This window comes from Phoca vitulina, unplaced genomic scaffold, assembly GCF_004348235.1.
Source record: "Phoca vitulina isolate PV1807 unplaced genomic scaffold, GSC_HSeal_1.0 scaffold7, whole genome shotgun sequence".
In the NCBI taxonomy this organism is placed as follows: domain Eukaryota; kingdom Metazoa; phylum Chordata; class Mammalia; order Carnivora; family Phocidae; genus Phoca; species Phoca vitulina.
The window spans coordinates 34,976,798-34,991,358 of record NW_022589710.1 but is presented as its reverse complement, the minus strand read 5'-3'; the positions used below and the strand labels follow the sequence as shown (position 1 = coordinate 34,991,358).

Genomic DNA, 14,561 nt, shown 5'->3' with positions numbered 1-14,561 from the left:
AACATTTTGGTGACTGACCATTCCTTTCCCGCTCCTCCTGTTTTTCTTCTTCCTCTTCTCATTTTTTGGTAGTTGAGTTTTGAAATAATTGCAGAAAAAATGAAAAGTTGCGAAAATTATCAGGGTGTGAAGTTTGATATGTATCTTCAGGTTTTCTGCCTTATTAAGGGATCTTCTGCCCGCATAAACTTTGGGAGGTATTACAGGTTTGATTTCAGACCCCCACAAAAAAGAAAGTACCACAATAAAGTGAGTCAAATGAATTTCCTGGTTTCCCAGTGCATATGAAAGTTACGTTTACACTGTACCGCAGTTCATTAAGTGTGCAATAGCATTATGTCTAAGAAAAAAAGTATATACCTGCATTAAAAAATATTTTATCGCTAAAAAATTGCTAACCATCATCTATGCTTTCAGTGGATCATAATCACTGATCACAAGTCACTATAACATATGCTAATAATGAAAAGTTTGAAGTATCGTGAGAGTTCCCAAAGTGTGATACAGAGATAGAGTGAGCAAACGCTGTTGGAAAAATGATGCTGATAGATTTGCTCGATGCAGTGTTGCCACAAATCTTCAACTTGTGAGAAACCACGATATACGGGTGTTCACGTGTCTTATTACTCATGTGTTTTCTGTGTCTCCTTGCATCTCCTGTCGTTTGTGCTATTCAGTGGTTGCTGCTGGGTTATTTGGTGCACAGCTATTCCTAACTGTATATCCTCATTGTGAATTGTGGCTTTTAGCATTGTAATGTGTCCTTTTTTCGTCATGTCTAATGATTTTTTGCCTTGTAAGAGTCGGAAAGAAAGAACATCTCTCACATCTAAGCATGCCTCAGAAAAATGAGAATTTCTCTCAGTTGGTCTGATAGGAGATTTTTATACTGATTCATTGGCTAGTTGAAAGGTAGTGAAGGGAGGTCATTTTAAAATTAATTAAAATTGCTGAATCCAAAGAACAGCTGCAGTTTCTTTCTTTTGGATCTTTGCCTCTAAACAGTCTCCGGGTAGGTACGTAATTCTTTAGTATGTTAAAAATGCTAAGTGTTTAATGAATAAGTTCTGAACCGTAACTAATTAATGGAAAGATAAAAAAAAATGTAGTCAGCAAATACCTTCTGTTTTTAACACTGAAGGATGGCTTCAAGATGTTTTTCTAAATAGGGCAGGTGAACATAATTGCAGTTCATGTCTTTTTCCAAGTTGAAGTTCTTTCAACTCCTACACTTCCACCTTTTTCTTTTTGACCTCACTTTTTATGAAACACAAAGAATTCCAAATTAAGTTCAGGATGCATACATAATATTTTATATTCTTTCATATCTTCTTGCATTTAAGTTCCTACCCTATAATTACTTAATGTGAACAGATTTCTTAGTGTGGCTAAAATAGCTAGGTTACTTTTAAGTGTCTCCATGAGGGATCTTATACATTTAAGGGCTATAAAAGTGACATATCCCCGTGAACCATAGACCTGGCCCCTAAGATACTTGTTTTGCTGCATTCACATTTTGTCTTTTCTGTGTCTACTCATTATTAGGATCATAGAGTTGGAGTTATTAATGTAAAACAATCTGTATCTAAGTCTTTTAATTGTAAATTCAAATTCCTAGGCTCATTTACGTAGAGCTTGGATGGAAGGGTTAGATATTGTTATGGGGCTGGGGACAGGAGCATAAGTGAGGCAGGGACAGACAGAATCAAATAACAATATTCTAAAAAAATAATTTCTAGTACCTGAGTTAAGATTTCATTTTAATTAGAATCAGTTATTTATAAACATTTTTGCATTATCAAAGAAAACTTATAAATTATGGTGCTCAAAATTCAAAATCTGCTTATTTTTATTCCAAAAAGAAAAAAAAATCCGAGATGTGAATGAATAATATTTTGCTATTTTGAGAATCTGTGAAAATGTGACTTCTATGCTACAGTTAAGATTTCTTCCTGCATACTTGCTATTAGAAGTCAAGTGTTTCACACTTTAAATCCTTAAAAGGGCTTTTCCCAAGCCCCAGACAATTATTTTCTTTTGTATCCACATTTCTGTGTTTTGAGATGTTGAACTATGAACCAGGTAGGTTTGCTGTACATTATGATGATGAACACAGTTAATTCAGACATTTCCATAAAGGTCAAACTAGTTATTTGCTTTTTAAAAATTGCATCCTTGTCTTATTTTAAAGTTTTGAAGTAGTGATTATGATATCATTTGTACATGGTTCAAATTATATACTTAAGAGTTTTTCAGTCTGTAGATTTTTGGATAAAATATAAATCTTTACAATCTCGTAGTTGGGACTCAACTTCAAGTTGTCTCCTCCTTCTCTTTCAAAACTAAGTCTTGTTTACTCTCCCACCTCGTTATTTCTTTATCCTATGCATAATATCCCTTCCCATGACAATGGCTCATAAAATTCTGGTCCTGGGCTGTGGCTGCCATCCTAAAGACCTTTTAGCTCATAGTCCGTCATCTGATTCAACCTCCAATTCTTTGTTACGTGGCCGCCAAAATAATCTTTCTAAAATATAATTTATCAGGTTAGTCTTCTCACTAAGATTGACTTTTTAGCAACTTGGGGATAAAATGTAGCTTTGAGGCCATTTTGGTCTCATTTCCTTTCCAGCCTGACTGGTGCCATTCCCTCGCCCTACAGTGTTTTCACAGCATGCTGAGTTGCAGGAAGATTCCTGATACCACCAGGTTCTCTCCTACTAGCAAGCTTCCTTGTTTACAACACATTTTTCTCCTCTTTTTACTTGTCCTGTCTCTTGCTTCCTCATGTTCTTTCATTCTTTCCCTTATTGCCCTGGTCTGCATTAGGTGCCTCTAATCTGGGCTCTCACCGCATGCCTACACATTTTTATCTTTTACCTGTTTCACTCTCTGTCTGCACTGTAAGCACTTGAAACATCTTGCTCATTTTTGTCTCTCTGTCATCTGTGATAGGACCCCTTAAATAGGTTCTCAACAAGGTTCAATTATCCAGATTAGCTAGCACTTTATTTTGCCGTTAAGCTCCTTTCATCACTGAGTTTGTTCAGGGTACCCACGAAAACTATGTTGTGTTCTGTTGCTGTTTTCTTTATGTTTTATCTTGAAATACTGACTACCCTCTGTTTCTCTTTCCTCTAAATGCTTATAGTAAAATGCATTTCCCTAAGATTCTAGCTTTAGCATAGATCTATTATGGATTGAGAAAACATTTTCCTACTATTAATTAGGTACTTTGTAAAAGGAGACTATGGTGGGCCAAATGTTAAATATCTCAAGTCACTTAACACTCTTTAATAAAACACTCCTTCCTTGTTCGAGGAACTCCTAATATCAAGAAAGAATCTCATTTATACCATGGTCATTGGCCACAGTAGGAAAACTTGAAATTGTATCTATGGAAGGGGACTTCACTTTGATTCCTGAAAGCGGCATCACTTTCCTCATCAACTGGAATAAATAGTTCTGCAAATCAGAATTAATTTTATTAGAAAATAAACATTTAAGAGTTAAAAGGGGCTTAAAAAATGTTTTGTAGTTAGTAAATGAGCCCCCCTCCCCATGCTTAAGTAAAATCTAAAATCCATGCATATATTTTGATTTTAATATTTATCAAAAGTATATTTTAAAAAAATGTACTTCAGCCCCTTTGAGAGTCTGATTTAAGTACTAATAGTTATTGAGTACTCATTATTTTATATGCATTATTACGTCAAATCGTTTAACTCTGTGAAGAGAGCACTTACTGTGGTCATCTTACAGATGAAGAAGTCGAGGTTCTGCAGTTATCAGGTGATTCACCCCAGGTCATAACTATTTTTAAATAGAATTTGAAACTATACAATTATTTGGTTTAATCTTGACAGAAAATGTAGGGCCTATATTAATGTTCCCAATGTGTTTCCTTTTATTAAAAAAATTTTTTTTTCTAACCACACTGTTAAGTGCCATACCAGTGTATATTACAAAAACGCTTCACCAAATATTACCTGAGTATAAGATGGTTAATCAGCCATTAGGGATCTAAAAATCCAACCCTCATAGTGATGAGTTTACCACCAGGCAGGTGGTTAGGACTAGGGAGAACTGGCTCAGAGTGTGAATCTTGGGAACCTTAAGAACACAAGATGGGGATCTTAAATTCTGCTCACAGGTCTTTCCTCTGGGTCCTGGAAGAGTTCCGTGCCTACCTAATTAGTAGGTATTAAAGTGGAAATGAAACTTTCAAGGATGCTTCAGGATTGCAAGAATGGCCACAAATCTTTGCAGTTTCTTCCTTGAAGAGGTGGACTTATTTCTCCACTCCTTCAGTCTGTTCTGACCTTGTGACTTGTCTCAGTTTTTACGCTGAATGCTCCACCCTTCCCTTAAGTGCTGACTTCTCTCAACAGGGTGGGGCTGCTTGGCCGGCTGTCTTACTGCTCTTCTGTTTTCCTGAGGTCACCACCTCCACTTACCGAAAGCTTCATCTGCATTTTCCCAACTGTCTTATACCTACCATACCTCAGTGTCTTGTTCCCACTCTCCTTCCCTACCTTCATCCCTTATTGATGTTAGGAGACTCTATTTTTACATCTACTTAGAGCTATTTGGCTCACTCTTTGTGTAAATAAAAATTTATAAGCTAAATCAGTGATTTTTTTTAGTAGGTAAGAATTATTTGCTTCTCTAAAAGTGTCTTCCAGTTTGTATCCATTATAATTTTTGAACAGAATGACTTTGGACATCACTGAAGATTGGCAGGCATTAATTCTAAATGTTTTTTTTTAAAGATTTTATTTATCTATTTGTCAGAAAGAGAGAGCATGAGCACAAGCAGGGGGAGCAGCAGGCAGAGGGAGAGGGAGAAGCAGGCTCCTCACTGAGCAGAGAGCCCGATGCGGGACTCGATCCCAGAACCCTGGGATCATGACCCGAGCCGAAGGCAGACACGTAACCTACTGAGCCACCCAGGTGTCCCCAATTCTAAACATTTTAAGAGATTCTATTCTAATACACCTATATAATTTCTTAATTTTAACACTTATCACCTTGTTCTTTCTGTTCTTTTCCTTTAAAACATTACTGAATGGTACTTGTTGTTGGTAATAGTCAAAGTCCATTAAAAATCATATAATTCTAAAACTCATAGTGTTGTTCATTTATAAATGAATATTTTTATGCCTATTTATTCATAATAAAGTTTATGAACCTACTGCAAAAATCAATCATAGTGAAGGGCTGACTAATAAATAAAAGTGAATACAGGGATTAGGTCCACTCTGTAGAAAAATTATCAGATAGATCCATCACTGACCCCACAGGAAACGACCTAAGCTTCGAATGCTGTATTTTTAGGGATTCATTGGCTATATTCACCAATGAATAACTGAGATAATTATTATGCATTTGTTTAATCCATTTCATTAACTCACCAAATAATGTGTTTCAAATTTTTTAAAAAGCTTTGGCTGTAAAGCCAGCACCTCAGGGGATTCATCATCCCTAAATATACCATGGTCGGCATTGCTCCTTTAATTATGTTGTAACTCGTTGTCTCTGTTTTGTCTTGACATTTTCCAGTTTCCTAGTCGATGAATCTGAAACATTTGCTCCTGTTTTCCAATCCTGTTTCCTGTGGTTTCGAAGTGAAATACTTCATAAGACTTGATGCAAAGAACTGAGAAAATATAAATAGACCAAACAACAACTTTCATGTTGACTGTGAACTTTTCTACTAATTTTAGGGCTTTGGGGGAAGGTTAGTTTTCTCAAGCTCTGAAATGTTTGTAGCTGAGACTACTTGCATCCAGTGAGAGCTGACCTAAAAACTAGCATCAAATATTCTATAGCCATGAAGATGAACACGAGTTCCCAGCCCTGAAATTCTGAAATTGTGCAGTTATTGGATATTCCGCACATAATCCCATGCCTCCACAACCTTGGTGTAAATGTGCATAGTATTTCTTGAAGAAGAACATTAGCCAGCTCTACTGTGGCTTGTAAATTAACTGATTTACAAGACACATCTTCCAAAAGAGCCATAAAAGTTTATTGTGAATTGAGCGACTATAAGATGATATAGACAACTGGATAAAGCAAACACACTTTAAAATGATTGATTAGATTAATATCCAATCGATATATTGTGTATCCTAATGGAAATTCTATGTCATAAGACAATTAGTATTGCTTATTATGTAATGCGAGTTTCGATGCTGGGAGCAGAATTATCCACATTTGTCAATTTTGCTATGCTTCTCTAAACTTTTTTAAGGGGAGAAGCAGGGGATAAGTTTTACTTTGGTTGAATCAATTAACTTTTCTGTACTTTTTAGTCTTTCAGTGGTATTTGGAGTTGAAGCCCTAGATTTTAAAGTCTTTTTCTTTTAAATGTGACATAGAAAAAAAACTACCCTGAAAATATAATTTGATGACTTTTAGTTGACTTACTATAGAGTTATAGATGGACAGAAACCTTAAGCATTAGTTTTTGTTCATCTTGTTTTCTTTAGGGTCAAAGGAACAGATGTTGATTCAGGGAGTTAATCACTTGATCTAAGCCACACCCTTACAGACGAAGCCCCACATCTAACTTGGATCTCACAATTCTCAGTTTGTTCTTCTGTGTCTTTCTCCTCTTCTCCCATTTTTTCATTCACGTTTTTTTTTCAATAAATATTTGTTGAACTCTTAAGATTTATTTATTTTAGAGAGTACGCAGTGGGGAGGAGCAAAGGGGGAGGGAGAGAGAGGATCTTAAGCAGACTCCCCCACTGAGCATGGGGCCCATTGAGGAGGTTCGATCTCATGACCCTGAGATCACAACCTGAGCCAAAACCAAGAGTTGGATGCTTAACTGACTGCACCACCTAGGTGCCCGATGAGCTCTTGAACTGTTCTAGGCATTGGGTGTTGACCTGAGTGGATGAATCAGAGAAAATTCCCTGCCCTCATGAGTTTATAGTCCAGCTTAATGCTATTCTTTTCACATCACAGGCTTTTTATTTATGAAGGATACTAAAAAGATAAGTAATTTAAATTTAAATTTTTGGAGAGAAGTATGGTAAGAATTTTAATTTCAGCAGTTAGGTAAAATAAAATACATAACAGACATTTGAATGCCTCCATATTTAAAAATGGTCTATATTGGCAAGGGGAAATTCATTTATATGTGGAGTATCTTTCATCTATTGATGATGTATTCATCAATGAATATTTATCTATTATTCTGTAGCTCTATATACATATTTTTTATAATATAATAATTTTTACAAGTATTCCTCAGTTTATTTTTAATTGAAATATAATTAACATATAATGTTATATTAGTTTCAAGTGTCCAATATAATGAGTCCGTATTTCTATATGTTACTCAGTGCTCATTCAATGAATATTCTTATCATTAAATTTGGTACTTCTGATAATGCAGTTAGAATGAATACTTACAATTGGAATTACTTGTTTAAAATTTAGAGAATGCCACTTACAGATTTCTGAAATCCGTGTAGTCAGTGGAGGTCTCTAATTAACCTTCCTTGGATGAATGCATGGCTATCAGACAGTTAGTTGAGTTTTGGTCAGTGTCACTAACTAAAAGAAAATTTTGGAGTGTCCAGAAACAAGTAAGATTGCTCAAGATGAATTAAATATCCATTATGGTTATTTTATGCTGATCAGATGATTACATGGTAGTTTTAACCACTTTCTCAATAATATGCATGTTTTCTCTTTCCATCCCAGAGTGGCTCGTGGTTCTCTAAGGATTTCCAAACTGCCTCTGTGGGCAAGAGTCTGTAATGTCACTTCCTCAACCTCAGTCTCTCTGCCTCTCTCTCTCTCATTTCTCTGGTTACATGTTATCTTTTCTCTCTGCTCATCTAGCTGGCCTGAAGTGTTATAAGATGCCTTTCTTCTTCCTGTTTTCTTGTTAGTTCTGACTTCGGTCTTCATGATGAGAGTAGATACTTACTCACCTCTGTGGTTAGCATGTTGAAAGCATAAGTCTTTGGCACAGTGCCTTCCGGAAGATCTTTCCTGCCTGGATAGATTCCTTGTTTTTTCCATTCCCAAACTTCCCCTTTCCTGCAGAGGAACAGAGAATGCATTTGAGGAGACTTCAGAAGCCAGGGGCTCTCATGGAACTGCCTTTGCAGGAAGTCCTTTTGGCACTTTACCCCTGGGTGTTCCTTATTCCCCACCTTGTTTGGGCAACTAAGTACTCTTGATTTGGGGTGGTGAACTGCGGAGTTCAGGTCACCAGTGGATGGTGCTCCGAAGTGAAGAGTTGATTTCTGGGTGATTTGCAGAATTTTAAAAAGATATCCATATTTTACTACAGTATAGCACTCTTTATGGAACTGTTGACAGCATAACAAACCTGAGTCTCCATGTGTTCCCGTACTCAGCAACTGAAGCTTTGTAGTTGTGATGGGAAGCACCCCCCCACCTCCCTGGGCTGGGCCCTGAGGCCCTGCATAGAGTTTGGCTCAGGGGAGAGGGAAAGGCATCCTTGAAGAATAAGTCATGGTCAGTATTCGTCTGCCTGGAGCACAAGACTTAGTTGCTGAATGATGCATATTTAATATATGTCGAATCAGTTCCAGATATATAAAGGCTGTAACAGTAGATCCTTATCTTTTGCATTCTACTGTCATCTCTACAGAAGGAGCAGAAGAGAGAATGAAACTAAAAAGTCACCTTTGCTCCTTCTAGTCAGAATGGGAAAAGTTATGATGGCAGGAGATAATGAAACTATTTGTTAAAATGAGATTTTTGGCTTCTCTGTTGGATTTCATTTATTCATACCACTCTGGATTTCCACCGAGAACCGGATTCAGGGTGATGTTACTTTACATATTATATGAAAGTGTTATGCATTGTTATACGTATTTGGATGGGGTTATCCACTCAGGCTCTAAATTATGCTGGTAGATCAATACCATATATGAAACTGAATAAAAATAGTGATTAGGATAAGAACTAGTGTAGATAGTTGAATCCATATCTTATACTATTTTCCAGGGAAAGGTGATGTATTTGGAGACATCTTCTGGAAGGAAACCACCCTTGCTCACGCGTGTGCCAATGTCCGGGCACTGACATACTGTGACCTCCACATCATCAAGCGAGAAGCCTTGCTCAAAGTTCTGGACTTTTATACAGCTTTTGCAAACTCATTCTCAAGGAATCTCACTCTTACTTGCAATCTGAGGAAACGGGTATGTCGTGTGGATCCACTTGCCCTTATTAGAATCGATAGGGTTAATATGTCATGCTCTATTAGCTGAGAAGTGCAAGAGGTATTTCATTTTGCACTCATACATTCTCTTCGATGTAAAGTGACATAACTTTCTTTCCCTTTCTTTATATTTTGTTTACTTTTTAAGGGGGAGGGGATTCCTGAGTACATGGTTAAAGACTTGAATCTTTATAATTTAAGTGTAAAATGAAAACCAGAGTCGAAGAGAAACAAACAAACTGTACTATAACCTAATTAGTTCTTAAGGTTTATAGTAACTGCCATAAAAATAACATGAGTGTCTCTTAGTTTATTATTTGGGTTTTTTTTTTTTAGGTTGGTAAGGTTAATCAAGCTGGTTGCTTATTTTATATTCCTGACTCTATTATAAACACCCTTTCTCATTTAATGATCAGTTCATAAAGCTTATTCCCTGTGAATTCTTTCAAAGCACACTATCTTAAAAAAATAATTAGCCACACTGACATATCCTACAAATAGGTATAGCAGCTCTTAACTTTGCACTGCTGCTGCAAATATAATATTCGTGGCCATTTTCTTTTTTATTGATGAGTGTGACACAAATATAATTTGCATAAAGAAATCTCCTAGCTATGATTTATAGGTCGTTGGACATAGGGCTCTTTTATTGCCAAGAATGAAATACACACTTGGACAACTGCACTTAAGGAATTTCATCTAAAATGATTGCCCGTCTATGGTGAAGTATTTTGAGATAACAAGCCTTCCCTCCCACTGCCCCCTTAAATAGGACCTTCCCTTTAGTTAACATGGAGGAGAAAAATCAAGCCAAGAGACAAATCAGCATCTCTACTGTAGCAACATAGAAATGAACATAAGCAAATCATCATAATTCTCTACAGGGGGGTGGTTCTAGGAGAGGATAGGACTGCTGGAGTCATATTCGTACTAGCTGTGTCACGATGTTGGATCTATATTTGAATAGCATTTTCAGTTTCTATTTTTGTTATAATTGGGTATTGAGCATCCACAACCTGCTAGACAATATGTAAAGAGTTGTTGCAAGCACAGAGACGAAATAGAGTCCCTGTGCTTAAGGTGTGAGTCCCTATGCTTAAGCCAAGTGTGAATATTCTATGAAACACAAATAAGTGAAACACATATTTGTACTAGTAATTGAAAGTTAAGGTAGTGGCGGACGTGGAAGAGGGCTGCCGATAGGAACTAACTGTGGAACTTTCTTGCTTATTCGTTAGGGAGTGTGGAGTCTCGTTTAAGTAGAAATATGTCTCCTTTGGTCTGTACTCTACCTTCCCCAATGACAAATTCCTCTTCTACAAGGCAGCCCGTTAGATATTTGAAACTCTTATATCTTATTAAGTCTTCTCCAATATAAATTTTGCCAGCTTTGGAGTCTTCCCACATACCACAAGATTACCGAAACCCCTATCCATCATCGTTATGGTCCTCAGGACAGATCTTATTTGTCACTGTCCTCCTCGAAGCATGTTGTTTACACAGTATCTCATCTGATGTTTATAATATTCCTGTGGAAAAAAAGGACAGTTATTTTCCCTTCAAAACACATGAGGAAACTCAGGCCCAGGGGATTAATATCAAATAACCAACTGATATATTTGCAGTGCAAGGTCTCAAAGAGGGATAATTAAGACAACTCACCAGTAGAAAATAAATATTGGTTCTTCAGAATGAGTTCATCACAAAGCTCTCTCACCTCTTTATTTTCTCTTTTGCACATCTGAGCACATGCACACCACACACACACACACACACACACACACACACACACATTGTAATGAATGCGGAGTGCACATACCTCTGATAGGAAGAGAAGCTAGAGACAGAAAACTCTGTGTGTGTGTTTTAAAGATTTTATTTATTTGTTTAAAGAGAGAAAGAGAGTGGGCAGGGGGCAGAGGGCAAGTGAGAGACCATCTCCAGCAGACTCTCTGCTGAGCGTGGAGCCTGACGCAGGGCTCGATCCCACAACCCTGAGACCATGACCTCAGCCGAAACCCAGAGTCGGACGTTCAACCGACTGCACCAGCCCGGTGCCCCTGTGCATTTTTTTTTAATAGGACTTGGGGATGCTGGTGCACAAGTTACATCAAATGGCTTCTTCCCTTTATGACGTGCTCCCTGTCACAACCTGTGTCACGTTTTTATTTTTTAATAATTCCAGCCCTTCTTCAATTGATGGATGGTCTCAATAACTTGGCGAAATGTGGGGAGAGGTGTACTGTCAGTCAGTGTCACTTCATTCTCAGGAGAAAAAAAAGTATTCTCATAAAAAAAACAAACAAAAAAGCAACAACACTGAGAAAATATCCTCCAATGACTCGTGAGAATAACTACCATTTTGAGGGCCTGTTTCATAGCCATGCACTTCAACATATTTTATATATAATAATTGACCTTATGAAATTTCAGTAACCCACACATGAGGCACCTCACTTCCATTTCGTCGATGAGGAGGCTGAGGTTCTGAGAATGGGACAGCTAGCTGCCAAAGAAATTATGGCTCAGGGTCTGGATTTGAATCCTTCTCTGTCTGATTCGAAAACACAGATCTTTGACGCTACCATGTTGCTTTGGCTTGCCAAAATACTTGGTATTTTTTTTCCACAACAGTATTCCACAGACACACTGTCAACCATTTATAGTTTCTCATGTGCTCAGTCACTTTCACTTCGTTCCCCATGGAGCTATTAATAAAAGGGTATTTTGTTCTTATGGCTATTACTGCAAGCATTCTTGCATTGAGTATTTCTTGTGAATTGGATATTTGTTGTGAGTTGTATAATCAAAACCATGTCCTTAGTGTGCTCTTGATATCTCATAGCTATCAGAACCACTAATTAAGGGCGTGTTTCTAGTAAGCTGGGGGAGTAGATTTGGAACCCGGGATTTTCAGCTGTCACAGATTACAGCTCTGGCCACATGAGTGGGTGTGGTGGCTGGGTGGAGAGCTTTGCATGGTGTGGGACTCTTGGTGGTCACAATAGTGGGGGATGTGGCAGCACTTTAGCTGCCTGTCTCCCCTGCCCCCCATCTCCATTACAGAAGAGTAAGAGATTTGTTATGCCAACATAGTTCCCACTAACCATTCTTAATTTCCTCTCTATAAAAATTCTAGAACTAGAACCATAATTTCATCCAATAACTAGAGCAGGGGTTGGCAAACTTTCTCTGTCAAGGACCATTCAGTAGATATTTTAGGATTTGAGGGCCACAGAGCCTCTGTCTCAACTACTCAAGCTTGCCATTGTGTGAAAGCTGCTGTCTTAGCCCAGGGGGCCCTCACAAAATACTAGACGTTTCAACAGGAATTTATTCCCCACAGTTCTGGAGGCTGAGAAGTTCAAGATCAAGGTGCTGGGCCCAATTGGGTACCAGCGAGAGCTCTTTTCTTTCTGGCTTGCAGACCTCTGCCTTCTCACTGTGTCCTCACATCGCTGTGAGTGAGGGAGAGAGAAAGGGAAGGGACGGAGAGTTAGGGTTGGGGTTAGGGTTAGGAGACAGAAAGGGACAAAGAGAAGAAGGGGAAAGAGGGAGAGAGGGAGAAGGAGATCTCTCGAGTACCTCTTCTTATTAGGGCAGTAATCTTATCATGAGGACCTCACCCTCACGGCCTCATCTAAACCTAATTGGGTCCCCAAAACCTTTTCTTCAAATATCATCACATTGGGAGATTAGGGCTTCAAGTTATAAATTTGGGGGGAATAAAATTCAGTTCATCACAGCAGCCAAAGATAGTATGTAAATAATTGAGCATAGTTGTGCTTTACTAAAACTTTACATAAACTGGTGGCTCTCACGGGCCTTAGGGTGTCCATTGCTGAAAGGAGAAGACTGGAGGTTAGCTAGGGAGGACAATGAGTATGCACACAGAATCCTCTCTCCTTGTATTAGAAAGCGAATCTACCACTTGCCACTCAGAGGTTATCATGAAATGGAAAATGCCATACAGCAGAGGTGGCTGCAGAAGCCAGCTCAGTAACACCCACGAGGGAGGCCAGGCTCATGTGGCCGTTGAAAACTAGAGTTCACACCATCTGTAGAAGGGGTGGCTGCTACTCGGTCTGGTTGCACCCTGCCTTGGTGGAATGCCAGCCCAGTGTTGCTTGGTCTGCCTATTTTTTTTCCCCAGAGAAGACAGAAGTACGAATTTTTATGCAAAATCACGTTAGTTTGGTAACTAATTTGCTTTGTGGTTTTTTTTGTTTGTTTGTTTTTCCTTTTTTTTTTTTTTTTAAGAATATGGTCAAACAAAACAAGTCAGCTTGCTCTTGGTCCAAATGTTTGTGAACTAAATGGAATGAGTTCATGAACTCTTGATCTCATGATAGTAGAAGCCTGAAATTTTTACCAGAAGCCCGTGAATTTGGATAAGAAAAATTACTACATCTTTATTTTCTTTAATTTCTAAGTGAAATATAGCTTGTCCTTCAATTATGAAGGTTGGTAACAAACTACAGTATTAGTAGAAGTACCAAAAGAAATCATAGAAATTTTCATATTATATTGTATTTGTTGAAGTGTTTAGGCCCATCACTACTTAATAATTATTGTAGTTATTATAGACATGCTCGTAAGATAAGGTAATTGTTTAAAAAAAAAAGTACATAGATTACTATTTTGTGAATTTTTTTTTAAGATTTTTTTTTAAATTTGAGAAAGAGAGCACATGAGAGTATGAGAGCAGGGAGAAGGAGACTCCCCGCTGAGCAGGGAGCCCGATGCGGGGCTCCATCCCAGGACCCTGGGATCATGACCTGAGCCGAAGGCAGACCCTTAACCGACTTAACCAGGCACCCCACTATTTTGTGAATTATTTTTTAATATTTTGGTAACTGAATTTCAATATAATGTTTTTCATTTGCAATACTATGTATTTTATTTTGTGCACTTAAAACAACTTTTCTGAACTGAGGCCTGTTGTACAGGCTTTACTGGCCTGCTAGAGATGAATACCCCCTGAACTACAGTCAGAAACGGGACTCAGTTGAACAAAAGGACGGGTTGGTGTATTTTTTCCAATAAGAACACAATTCCATAGTTTTCACTAAGTTTAAACATATTCAGAAAAGGCGTAGGAGAGCAACAGAGGAAGGTTGACTCACTTGCTGACTGTATGTATTTATTTACTTAGTTAATGGAAAATACAATTTGCTGGAATGGCAAAATGATGTTTCTCGAGCTGAGGACCAAGCCTCAGGTGCAGGTCTGCAGAGGCAAGCGGCACACCCAGCACAGGTGATACCTAAATTTTAAAGGATTTTAATCAGACTTTTAAAGTAATTAGTGCTTCTACTCATTCTGCCGAGTTGTGATGCAA

General features: G+C 37.9%; 1 protein-coding gene across 3 annotated transcripts in view; it reads left to right on the top strand.

The window, feature by feature from the left end:
- KCNH5 (potassium voltage-gated channel subfamily H member 5) overlaps positions 1 to 14,561 on the top strand; it is a 298,912-nt gene that overhangs the window by 236,723 nt on the left and 47,628 nt on the right. For 2 of the 3 annotated variants that reach the window (XM_032405260.1, XM_032405261.1), the window contains exon 10: positions 9,004 to 9,200. The exons of the other annotated variant lie outside the window; for it this stretch is intronic. In XM_032405260.1, the coding sequence (XP_032261151.1) occupies positions 9,004 to 9,200 (197 nt within the window). The remainder of the gene's footprint in view (positions 1 to 9,003; positions 9,201 to 14,561) is intronic. 3 annotated transcript variants of the gene reach the window in all.